A 12513-nucleotide genomic window follows, 5' to 3' on the forward strand; every position below is an offset into this window, starting at 1 on the left:
ACACAAAAATGTAGCAAGTCTTATATACATTTCAGAGTTCAACCTAGCAAAACACCTTTTATCTACTCAATATGGGGTTTGGAATGAAGCATCTGAAATCCATGGGAGAGGAAATGTAAATGTTGTTTGTTGTTTAGTCGTTTAGTCGTGTCCGACTCTTCGTGACCCCATGGACCAGAGCACGCCAGGCACTTCTATCCTCCACTGCCTCCTGCAGTTTGATCAAACTCATGCTGGTAGCTTCAAGAACACCATCCAACCATCTCATTCTCTGTCGTCCCCTTCTCCTTGTGCCCTCCATCTTTCCCAACATCAGGGTCTTTTCCAGGGAGTCTTCTCTTCTCATGAGGTGGCCAAAGTATTGGAGCCTCAGCTTCACGATCTGTCCTTCCAGTGAGCGCTCAGGGCTGATTTCCTTCAGAATGGAGAGGTTTGATCTTCTTGCAGTCCATGGGACTCTCAAGAGTCTCCTCCAGCACCATAATTCAAAAGCATCAATTCTTCGGCGATCAGCCTTCTTTATGGTCCAGCTCTCACTTCTCACTTCAATGTAAATGTAAACATCAGGAAAGTTAATGGCAGCAGTGCTTGCATGCAAAGTGTGCCTTTTGACTGTAGCTTAATGAAAGTATTTGAATATTTAATGGCGTTTCCTTTAAAGGAGCAAGTCTTCTCTTTTTGCCCTCCCCAGCTGTTGATGCAAGTGTTAGCTGCGTAATCTTTCTAAAGACCCGGGCGGTGAAATTTGAATCGGCTGCAGCCTCGCTTGTTTCCAATGGGCCGCAAGGTAAGATTGGTGAAATGTGGTTGGTGTTGTAGCCTACCAAAACTCTAGGCAACCAAACTAACCTAGTCAGTGAAAATCATCAAAGGGTTGGAGCAACTCCCCTATGGGGAAAGGGCTTGTGCAGCCTCTTATACAGGAGTGGGGTCCTTTGGCCCTCCAGATGTGGCTCAACTGCAACTCCTGTCAGCCCCAGTGAGCATGGCCCATGGCCAGGGACGATGGGAGCTTTGGTTCAGCGACATCCGCAGGGCCAAAGGTTTGCCTGTCAACAACACTGCAGAAGGCCTTGCACATGCCTTTGCAGAGCAGGAAGTAATTGCCATGCTGATTTCTAAGGTAACAAAGCTGCGCATGCTGCTAGGATCCTTAAGGAAGGGTACCTGCAAGAGATAAGAGGCCTGAGGCTTAGGGACAGTGGAGCAGGGGCCACGGAAGGCATAAGGTCTGAGCTTTGACATCCTGCGCCTTTTAAGCATTGTATAGGAGTGTGATCTACCAACTGGATTTTGTCATCGCTGTTGTACTATCCTGGGGTGCTGAATTTCAGGCATCAATTTCATTTACTACATTCTTCTGGTTTAGTTCTAATGCAACCAAGACTGACAGACTGGATTTCTTCCATCGTTATTTCCAGTTGGTGTAAATTGTTGGTCTCAAAAAAGTCACCAGAGATTCTCCCTGTGTCCCATAATCCAGTGGTCTCTGGTTTGGGGAGCTGTTATGTAGGACCGCTTGTAATCGTCGTTACAAATCCCGCTGGTTATATGATGATTACTCAAATGTTAAGAGCCACTTCAAGCCACATGTTCAGTGTGTCACTGTAGTTGTGAACTACAGTGAACTATGTGAACTGGCCTTCAGACATTTCTGCTTGCATGAATGCTTTGTTGCCACAAAAGTATACTTCTGCTTTGATACTGGCTTGATACTGGTTTGTTCCGTTGTTACAAATTTTTCAGGCCATCTGTATTTCTGGAGCCTGCGCACTGGGGATCCACTTATAGCAAGTTTTGCACCTGTAAGTTTTGCAGATGGGAATTTGCCGAAATGTTTGCTGGGGTGGGGGGTTCTGTGTTTAATTGCAGCAAAGGCTTAACATTCTCTGTTTGAATGTATTGTGAGCTGAAATGTATGTGTGATATATGTAGCCCAAAGCCACAACCATGTTAGTTAATCACATATGACCCCATGTACAAATTGCAATTAACACCAGCTTCCCAGGTGGTGTAAATCAGGGGCAGTGATTTGGCAGCCCATGGGCTAGGTGTAACTCAAGGCTGGCTTGCTGCAATGCACTTTATGTGAGGCTGCCCTTGGGTGGCACAATTGTGGTGACTGTGGTTGATGGGAGTTGTAGTCCAAAACATCTGGAGGGTGCAAGGTTGGGGAAAGCTGTGCTAGATGATGACAACTTCAGGACACCTAGATTGTTCTGGCATGGAGATTGAAGTTTTCCTCCCATTAGAATAAAGAAGTTATGTAACTGTGTTAACTAATGACGTGGTTTGCATCAATGTGTTTTCCAGTCAAGAGGGAAATCCTTGATTACCGGCATTGCCGTGACTGCTGATGATTCATATTTGTATGCCGCCGATGAGGATGGATACGTGTATGTCCATGACATCAAAGATTATGCTCTTCAGGATCCAGAACAAGAAGCACCAAAGTGTATGTCTACATGTACATTTTACTTACAGTAGAGACGTTTAGCATCTTTGCTTTTGGGTTATAGACTGACAGCACAAATACACATGTGTACTGAAAAGCAAGTCCAGTTGGACTCAGTGAGTTGCAATATCATTTACCTGCGAGTAAATCCAATTGAAATCAATGGTGTTTACTTCTAAGTAGACATGTATAGGATTGCACTTCATGTGACTTCAAACATACCACACTGTTTTTGTATGTTAGTACATACTGTAATAGGGATGCGGGTAGCACTGTGGGTTAAACCACAGAGCCTAGGACTTGCTGATCAGAAGCTTCGAATCCCCGTGATGGGGTGAGCTCCTGTTGCTCGGTCCCTGATCCTGCCAACTTAGCAGTTCGAAAGCACATCAAAGTGCAAGTAGATAAATAGGTACCACTCTGGCGGGAAGGGAACCGCCGTTTCTGTGCGCTGCTCTGGTTCACCAGAAGCGGCTTAGTCATGCTGGCCACTTGACCCAGAAGCTGTACGCCGGCTCCCTCGGCCAATAAAGCAAGATGAGTGCCGCAACCCCAGAGTTGGCCACGACTGGACCTAATGGTCAGGGGTCCCCTTACCTTACCTTTACATACTGTAATGTATGTTTTATCCATGAACTGAGGCTGGATCTAGACACATCAAAAAAGGGTTTCAGAAAAACGTGTTGTGAACTTCATAAAGGGAAAACACATTGCCGAAGGACAGGACTCCACAGCTCCATCTGGTGACACAGTGTTATAACGCACATAAAACTCTTTTTCTTTACTAATGTAGCTGAGTCCTGTGTACTGTTCCTTTCTGTTGCCACAGATGTGAACCACTGGAGAGCTCATTTGAATCTGGTTCCATCGTAAGTATTGGCTTAACCTTTAACAAAAATAAGTTGTGCACATGGGTTTCTAACTGGTTGTCCTCTCTGGATTGACAAATAGGTTAGAAGTTATAGATGAAGAGAACATCCTGCTATCCTGTTCAACTGATCGTACTGTTCGGTTGTGGAGCCTGGATGGAGAATATATTGGTAAATGGCACACGCACAAAACACAAGGACCATATTACTCATTTAAGAGGATGGGACAGCTTTGTGTAGGAATGCACCCTAACATAGACGGTTGACACATTAACATTTACTAGGGCTCCAGTGAGCACCCACTGCTGGTGTTTGAAGCTGTGCACATGCAAATCTAGCTGCATCTGCCCTGTAGTTTATTGAGAAATACTGCTTTTTTGATGTTTTCTCCTCGAACTAGCTTCTGTATGATTTGAAAACTTAAGCCATGTGCCCGTTGCAATTAAGCCGAGGTATGTACATTTGAGACAGTAATAATAATAATAATAATAATAATAATAATAATAATAAATTTATTATCTATACCCCGCCCATCTGGCTGAGCAGCTTCCAACCAAATATTAAATATTCTGGGCAGCTTCCAACCAAATATTAAAAACAATACAGGATCAGACATTAAAAACTTCCCATCACAGGACAGGCACAGGTGACAGCTTCATGAATTAAGAGTTGGAAGGGATGAGGCTGCTAGGAACCTGAGTGAAGACATTTCTGTCCTCTTTCTGGTGCCTAGAACATTGTGCAACTTGAAACACAGGGTGGTGGATTTTGCTTCTCAAATGTCCACATTCTAAGGTATTGCAGCAGGTTGTTGGTTAAGCCGCCCTGAAGCAGCAGTTACTCACACACACAACTGCTGTGTGCAAAGGGGGTAAGCATCCAACCTGCCCATGACTCCTGTAGGTACATTTCTCATCCCTATGTTATCATGAGTTGTTTTGGAACAGCTTGCCCTAGGACTCCATCTCTGGGTGTGCATCACCGGAGAAGACCAAAGAGCTTGCAATAAAAGAGAAATGGAAGCTACTGCTATTTGACCAACATCCTGTTTAAGAAATACAATGGCCCTGGGTTCATAAGTAATATTTCTTTTTAGAAATGCTCTCTGCAGCCTCAAGTTACTGAAGGAGCTACTTCCATCGAATGCTGTTTCTTCAGTTACACCTGTTTAGAGATTCCTTTTCTTTCTCTCTCCATAGGAACCTTTGGCCAAGCCGAACCTTGGGAAATTTTTACCCCATCCTCCTGGAAACATCCCATGGTTCCTTATGAAATCCTGATTGATCCTCAAAGTATGCCAATTCACCATGTGCTAGAAGGCAAGCCCTCCGATTTGCAGCTCACAGAGCAAGAGAAGAGAACTCAGGATCCTGCCACACCTAAGGTTCGTATGTCAACTGCAGTGGTGCAGTTAATAGGGGGAGGCTATGAGCTACATCCTGCCCCCACCAGTTTCTTATGCATGCCTTTGTCTGTGTTATGAAAGCACCGCTAGTCAATGCAAAATGAGCAAGTTTTATTTCCTGCATCTCCAGCGATTCTTGCTGGGGCAATGTTTCTCTTAAGGTCCTGCTTTTTCCTTTAAAGGGAGCAATCCTATGGTCCTTGGGATAGTTTTCTGGGCCCAGAGGATTTTGCAATTTCCCTTTCTGATGGCAGAGAGAGCAAAGAATTCTGGGAGCATATAAGGTACAGTGAGATAAGCATGAGGGATGCAGGTGGTGCTGTGGTCTAAACCAAAGAGCCTAGGGCTTGCTGATCAGAAGGTTGGCGGTCAAATCCCTTCGACGGGGTGAGCTCCTGTTTGGTCCCAGCTCCTGCCCACCTAGCAGTTTGAAAAGCATGTCAAAGTGCAATAGATAAATAGGTACTGCTCCGGCGGGAAGGTAAACGGTGTTTCCGTGCCCTGCTCTGGTTCACCAGAAGCGGCTTAGTCATGCTGGCCACATGACCCGGAAGCTGTCTGCGGACAATGCCGGCTCCCTCGGATGAGCACCGCAACCCCAGACCTAACGGTCAGGGGTACCTTTACCTTTACCTAAGATAAGCACAAAGAAATCCTAAGGCAGCCACGACCACACCTTGCCATTCAGTAGATGCTAAATGCACCTCTCTGGCCTATTAAAATTAATATGTACATCCAGGAGGGAGGAAAAACCTGTTAACTGTGTACCATGCTGAAAGAGCAACTTAAAAGGCAGATTTTGGCAATGAAACCTTGGAGAATGATTTAACAGCGTGCAAAGTACAGAATGGAAATGGCTGCCATCTGATTGGGGTACCAGCCTTATGCCATCTGCTTCAGTATGGATTCTCCAACATAGCAGCTCCCAAAACTTCCATGGCGGAAGATTCAAGAGCAACAGCATCACCGGCTGCTATTGCTATTCTAACAGCAGTTAAGGTGTATGAATAATGCAGTGGCTGTTCTTCTGCTTTCGGCAGGAAGCAATCGCTAATCCCCGGCTCTCCCTGGCTCCAGTTACCAGCGAGGACATTCAAGATGAAATTAGCAAGCGTCTTTATGCAAACACTTCAAGCAGGAGGTAAGCGGGAAGCCCAGGTTGGCAAGTAAATTGACGGCATTTCCAAAGCATTTTCTCTTCCCACCTGCAACTTCCTTTCCCCACCCCCTAGGTTGAAGCATGAGCGATCCAAGCATTTAAACAGACGGGTTAGCCACGGGGGACCCAACACTTACCGCACAATCAACTATTATGAAATTGACAGTTTCCCGGGAAACTGCCAGAAGCCTGATTTGTCTGTTCTTGGTACAGACATTTTCAGTGCTAATTACAAAGGAGCAGCCGAGTAGCAAGAAACTGAGCCCGTCATTTGCCAAGTCACTGGAACCAAGGCCTGCTTAAAAGTCCTGGTGTAATTTCTTCTGTTGGACTATTCCCCACCCTTCAGCTAAACTTGCAAAGAATTTTCCTGACCACAATCCTCCTCTTTAAAGCTAACAGTGTTGCTGTTCTGTTGTCTCATCTCACGGATACATATCTCTGCTCAAACGGACGACAAAAACCAGTGGCGTAGCGTGGGGGGTGCAGGGGGGGCCGGCCGCAACATCTGGGGGTTAGGGTTAGGGGGCGCAAATCCACGGGTTAGTTGGCGCAAATTACTTGCTTTGCCCCGGGTGCTGGCAACCCACGCTACGCCACTGAAAAAAACATTGACAGCCAGTATAACACAAACTAGAGTTTAGCAGGTATGTTTCACTTTTTTTTACCGTAAGAAAGACTTAATTCTTCCACTGAAAACTGTTGGCTTTGGGTCTAGGTTCAAGTCATAATTTGGGTAGATGCATGGAAAATCAGTGAGACTTAAGTTAGACATGGCTAATTTACACCCTAGTGGTTTCATACTTGGACTGGTGGCTTCATCCAGTCCACTGAGCCGTAAGTATTTAATTTTCTATTCAGAAAGTATTTATGTGCTACTAACCGTTAGTTTCTAGCATAGCCTTGCTCTTGGAAGCCGAGTAAAACCAACACTGTAAAAAACCAGACCATTTCAATGAACTTTATTAAAGCTCACTAAAGGCACCACAAGAACTTACAACAGGATCAGTTTAACCTTCATTCAGCTTTTTCACACATGAAAGCGACTTGTTGAGCAAGAGACTGAACTTAAGCAATTCTGCATGCTGCTTCACATATTCCTTCTAATTTTTTAGTCTAGCAAATATTATGGACAATGGGTACAAAGAACATTTTCTTCTAAGTTTTGGTTTTTGTGTATGCCTTTGACTGAATGTCTTTTGCCAGTGGAAGAAACGTATCAAAAATGGAGAAGAAAGGAAAAACTACCTTGGTGTCTACAAAAGCTCTAGCTGCAACCCTTTCAAAAGGAGCAATACCTTTTGTAACATTCCCTTGATATTAAGTAGCCTTAACTGATTACAAAAGGTTAAATTCCCGCACAGAAGATTTTGTTAAGTGTTCACAATTCCACAGGAATCTGAAAGTTACCAAGGCAATTTTCCTTTTAGGATTATCATGATCTCAACTTCTACTGTTTCAATATATTCGTTCCCCAAATAATATAACAGAACTCAAAACTCTTTAAAACAAATTATAAATACCTCCCCTCAAACATTACATTCCCCCCATATCACATAATACACCTGAAGTCTTTTCTCATGATGAAGCTGCTCATTGAAATGCATTGGGTCTAGTCGAGGTCCATGTTAACTGGGCTCTCGTTTATGTGACAGTCGCCATTTTGCTGCACTGTCTCAATGTTCTTAATCTCTTCCAGCTCTTCGTTTTTATGATTAGGCGATGGTTCTGGTGGCGCTTCCTGTTTGGGAGAGTCTACCTTTGGCTTAGGTTGAGTTACAATGGGCTCACACAAGCTGTGCAGCTCCTAAAACAGAAAATAAAAAAACAAAAAATTATATTAATGCAGTTGACCAATAAGTATAAACTACTGCCTTATTTTAGCTCAGTCAACCTGATGTGCTTGAAAAGCAACCGCTCTGTTTAGGCCAGAAGCTAGTTTACTGCGATAACCTGGCTGATGGCAGAAACATGCAGCCCTACATCTCCTCTCTTGCTCCCCATAACATCTAGTACCGTATTTTTCGCCCTATAGAACGCCACCGTCCCATAAGGCGCACCTAGTTTTTTTGGGGGGAAATAAAGGGGGAAAAATTATTTCCCCCCCCAGGCGCGGGGCTGGCGAAGCCCAAGCTTCCCCCAACCCCAGCCCCCAAACAGGTTGGCTCTCTGCAAGCCGTGGGAGCCCAGCGCTGGCTCCCGCTGAGAGGTCCGCGAAGCCTGGACGCGCTGAGCTCAGCGCACGCAGGCTTCAGCGTGCAGGCAACTCTCTGCAAGCAGCGGGAGCCCAGTCCTGGGCTCCCGCTGCTTGCGGAGAGGTGCGCGAAGCCTGGAGAGCGAGAGGGGTCGGTGCGCACCGACCCCTCTCGCTCTCCGGGCTTCAGTGAAAGCCTGCATTCGCCCCATAGGACGCACACACATTTCCCCTTCATTTTTGGAGGGGGAAAAGTGCGCCCTATAGGGCGAAAAATACGGTAATACAAAGTGCATCCAAGATGTCACCATGCTCAAAACCTTCCCCCTCTCAGAAGTGGCAGCCAATAAGTGCAGAGAGGAAAGGATGTATCTTTAATCCTATGCTATGTACCAGCAATGGGGAACCTACGGCCCTCGTGATTCTGTTGGATCTTCCATCAGCTACTAGCCAACATGGCCAATAGCCAAGGACGTAATCCAGTGACATCTGGAAGGCCGCAGCCCTGCAATATCTCAACATCTATGCCTGCATTAGTTCACCCTGCTCTGTCCCTTTGTCTTCAAAATGAACTTCACCTAGGCTCGTCTATCCTGGGAGATGAACCATCAGAAAGTGTTTCTGTGCCATGATTAACACTTACCCTCAGCTTTCCTTTGATCTCACTCACACACACGACAGGATCCTGATCTAGACTTTGCTTTGCTTGGGCGTTCCGAATGTTGTGTAGCCATTCCATTGTGTCACGGACACATTTTTCTACTTTGTTGATCTCCGTTTCGTCAATATGGAGGTACTTCTCATCCTGAAACACAGAATAATGCAGTACATTGGAGATTATGTTTCCCCTGGCATTCTCAAGATGATGAAGACGTAATATCCTATATCTGATGCTTATCCTGGGATGTCAGTTATGAATCTTGTTTCCCGACAACCAAGAACTCGGAAATAAGTGTTCCGGTTTTCAAACGCTTTTCGTAAGCTGAACGTCTGATGTGGCTGTCGGCTATTGTTTCGGTTAAAGGTTGCCAACCCCTGAACTAAGTGCTGCTTTGCATAATCCCCTCAAAAGGGGTAAACAGGAAAGTGTGAATAATGAGCACTTCCTCTTCTCCCATTTCGGGACTCATGTAAAGAGGGGAGTTGTGTTCCTGGCCCACATTGTTTGAAAACTGCTCTAAGATCTGGTAAATGCATGGCCAATGGTCTTCCTTACATTTTACACCCTCCTATGTAAGAAACAAGATTGAGCTATATAACCATTTATAGTGAAATATAAATTCTCAATTATTGGCTATATATAAAAGTACAGGAAGATTCATGCCTGAACTCTGCACTTCGCTGAAAATCATGCAAGGGATAATGGGTATATGATCAGTCAGTGAGTTTTCTGAGGTTACTCTGGGCCAGCTCTGCCAAAAGATTGCCAAACTCTCAACTAGAAAAAGGATTTATGATGCTGACATACAAGTTGTATTAGGCAGCCAATATTTGATTCAAACATTTTCCCTTGTTTGTTTCTAATTTTTGGTTGACCGTGTGTGTGTGTGTGTGTGGAATAATTCTGCTGGGGGGGAAGCTTTTAAGATTCATTATTTCCCAAATAAAAAGGAATTCATATTGCATTAAGATTAGTTTGTGATAACGACAGTTTTAGAAGGAAGATATGGGGAATTTGCTTCATGACAAAACGTGATGTCTTCATGAAGCTGGAAAATTCTGATGGGACATGGAAATTAAAGAAAAATGCTTATCTGGCCTTAAAACCATACTGAATTTGTGGCCACTACCAAATAAAATCAAATATATTATTAATTTGGAAGACTGGTTGTTGTCTTCAACTTTGCAGTTTTTGCTGGGCTAGTGGCTGAATGAAAATCACCAACTGAGAAAAGCATCTCAGAGGTTTCCCCAAATGTTTTGTACTACAACCCCCATCAGTTGTGGGCCCAACTTTATCTTATTAGATACCAGGCAGCCACCATTCAAACTAAGTTTCAGATAGCAGGCTAAAATGGTTGTTTTTCAGCACCATAAATGCTGCTCTAATATCTTATTTTTTAAATGTTTAAATCTACGGCTTAATTGTTGTACATTGCAGCTTTTAATTCTTGCATCCAGCTTTGTGGGTGTACATTTTTACAAACATATTTATAATTCTAAGTCATCAGCTGCTTTGAAGACTAGTCAAAAAGTGGGATATAAATCAACTGAACAAGTAGCAACAACACATCAAATTCGCTCTCAGTGATATCACACACACCTTCTTCCTGTATTCGTCAGTAATCTTGGCATAGTTTTGCGCTTTATGCTGCAACTCATCCAGCAACCTTGGCCGTTCCTCTGCTTCTTGATACCTTGCTTCAATGGGAGTCCCAAATTTCTAGAGAGACCAGAATGATTCACCATACATTCAAGGAAACATTTAGATGGCTTATCTGCTACCTAAAACACCTACGAAAAGGTCTTTGGGCCCTTGCACTGGATCTTCCTGCCCCCTAAAGTCTCTTCTAGCCCCCCCTACTAAAAAAACCAATAAATCAAATGTTTACTAAGGTTGACTAACCATTAAATAAATGGCAAAATATAAAGTAATACAGAAATCACAGCCGTAGGAGGACCAGCTGTAAAGGCGAATAGTGATGAATTAATCAAAGCAGGTTTGAGAGATGCAGACTATTGAAATGTGGTTTTTTGGTTATTATATTTTTCGATTTGCTATGTTATTATGAAATTGTTTTTGTAGTGTTTGGTTGAAATGCATACCTGCTTCTTTGCTGTAAGCCGCTTTGAGCAGGATTTTGTGTGTGTGTGTAAAAGCAAATTTACAAATAAAATGAGAGAATGAATGTTCCAATGTTCAGGTATATTGCCACCACCTATCCCAGTAATAGAATTATTAGACAGCCCCTGAACCCAAGAAGATATTCATATGGTCTCTTAAGGCTTGACCAAAACACCACCTCATAATGGGATAAATTGTACTTTCTCTAATAAACTGTGTTTTCAACTGGTGGGCTGGGACCACCATGCAAATATATGGTAAAAGATTAAAAAGTAGTTCCCCAAATGCATGTTTGGGTTAAAAGTGGGGCCTGGGTCTGAAAAAAATACCTCTTGCAACCACTGATAAAATCTACAGCAGAGGAATGCATGGGAGACTGTATTGAGCCCTGAAAGGAATTTAATCAACCCATAACAACTCTTCCTTTCATACCACCTACATCATGAAAGTAACCATACCTTTAACTCAGCCAGTTTGTCCATATAGACCTGTTTAGGCTGGTCCTCTCCTTCCTCGTATAGCCAGTCCTCTACCTCTGACAGCAGCGCGGAGAAGCGGTGGCGATCCTAAGCAACAGTCCCAAGAATACGTTTTCGAGATTGCGCCAACCCACCCCCCTGCTACCGGGGAAACTTTACAAAACAAGTCAAAATGTTAACTGGTGCAAAATAGGGCCACTTTATGTTGACAGATTGTTGAGGAGAAAAAGGAGCTCTGAGGGAAACCTAACAATGGAGTCCTAAGTGTTCTGGGAAAACTTAAAGAGGTTTTCCAGTAAATGTGGAAGCCAGCTCACATGCCGTGTATTTGGGGAAAGGCTTGACACAATACAACCCTCCTGCAATGAATGACTTCTCAAGGCAAAAAGATCCTCTGAGGTTCAATAGAAGAGTTTGGGTTTGATATCCCGCTTTATCACTACCCGAAGGAGTCTCAAAGCGGCTAACAATCTCCTTTCCCTTCCTCCCCGACAACAAACACTCTGTGAAGTGAGTGGGGCTGAGAGACTTCAGAGAAGTGTGACTGGCCCAAGGTCACCCAGCAGCTGCATGTGGAGGAGCGGAGACGCGAACCCGGTTCCCCAGATTACGAGTCTACCACCCTTAACCACTACACCACACTGGCTCTCTAGACCAGTGTTTCCCAACCTTTTTTTGGCCCTGCCCCACCTAAGCATCTCTAAAATCCTGGTGCCCCCCTTCCCCCGGTGACATATAATTCAGATTATTCAAAAAGTGAACTCCTATTCACATGGAGGAAGCCTTAAAGGCCATTAATTTGTCCCTACCTCACTAGCCTCTACATTCATAACCAGAGTCCTGCTAGGGACCATTCCTTAAAGACTGGCTTGGGCTCCAATTGCTGATCTCCTTTCCATACTGGGCCTTTAAGCCCCATCTGCACCACCTTAAAGTCTTGATGCTCCAGGGCAGACCCAGGGGCTGAATGCAACCCAGCAGGCCCCTCCTCTGACCCACACAACTCTCCCCAAGCCACGCCCCCATGAGCCATGCCACACCCTCTGAGTGCCTGTGCTTAACAAACTACAACAATGCCCCTTGCTTGCCTGGATGGAGAAACATGGGGGTGGGGGGCTGGAAAAACACTGACTATCATGTGGGGACCTCTGTTGCCTCCCCTAACCA

The 12513-nt window shown here is 44.5% G+C and overlaps 2 protein-coding genes across 6 annotated transcripts in view; one reads left to right on the forward strand and one right to left on the reverse strand.

Annotated features, from left to right (window-relative positions):
• Window positions 1-6346, forward strand: part of LOC309530988 (cilia- and flagella-associated protein 337-like) — a 44191-nt gene extending 37845 nt beyond the window's left edge. For 2 of the 3 annotated variants that reach the window (XM_082220262.1, XM_082220263.1), the window contains 8 exons: window positions 692-787; window positions 1747-1805; window positions 2314-2455; window positions 3285-3324; window positions 3407-3495; window positions 4524-4708; window positions 5770-5870; window positions 5962-6346. In XM_082220262.1, coding sequence (XP_082076388.1) covers window positions 692-787; window positions 1747-1805; window positions 2314-2455; window positions 3285-3324; window positions 3407-3495; window positions 4524-4708; window positions 5770-5870; window positions 5962-6139 — 890 coding nt within the window. In that variant the 3' untranslated portion in view covers window positions 6140-6346. Of the gene's footprint in view, window positions 1-691; window positions 788-1746; window positions 1806-2313; window positions 2456-3284; window positions 3325-3406; window positions 3496-4523; window positions 4709-5769; window positions 5871-5961 lie in introns of those variants that run through there. The other variant, XR_014219007.1, reaches the window with a different exon arrangement.
• A 488-nt stretch (window positions 6347-6834) lies between these two features.
• Window positions 6835-12513, reverse strand: part of HSPH1 (heat shock protein family H (Hsp110) member 1) — a gene marked incomplete at its 5' end in the record, with an annotated part of 45691 nt that continues 40012 nt past the window's right edge. For all 3 annotated transcript variants that reach the window (XM_082220270.1, XM_082220269.1, XM_082220271.1), the window contains 4 exons: window positions 6835-7695; window positions 8726-8887; window positions 10346-10465; window positions 11326-11433. In XM_082220270.1, the coding sequence (XP_082076396.1) occupies window positions 7501-7695; window positions 8726-8887; window positions 10346-10465; window positions 11326-11433 (585 nt within the window). In that variant the 3' untranslated portion in view covers window positions 6835-7500. The remainder of the gene's footprint in view (window positions 7696-8725; window positions 8888-10345; window positions 10466-11325; window positions 11434-12513) is intronic.

The sequence above is a fragment of the Podarcis vaucheri genome, assembly GCF_965113315.1.
Source record: "Podarcis vaucheri genome assembly, chromosome: 4".
NCBI classification, from domain to species: Eukaryota; Metazoa; Chordata; class Lepidosauria; order Squamata; family Lacertidae; genus Podarcis; species Podarcis vaucheri.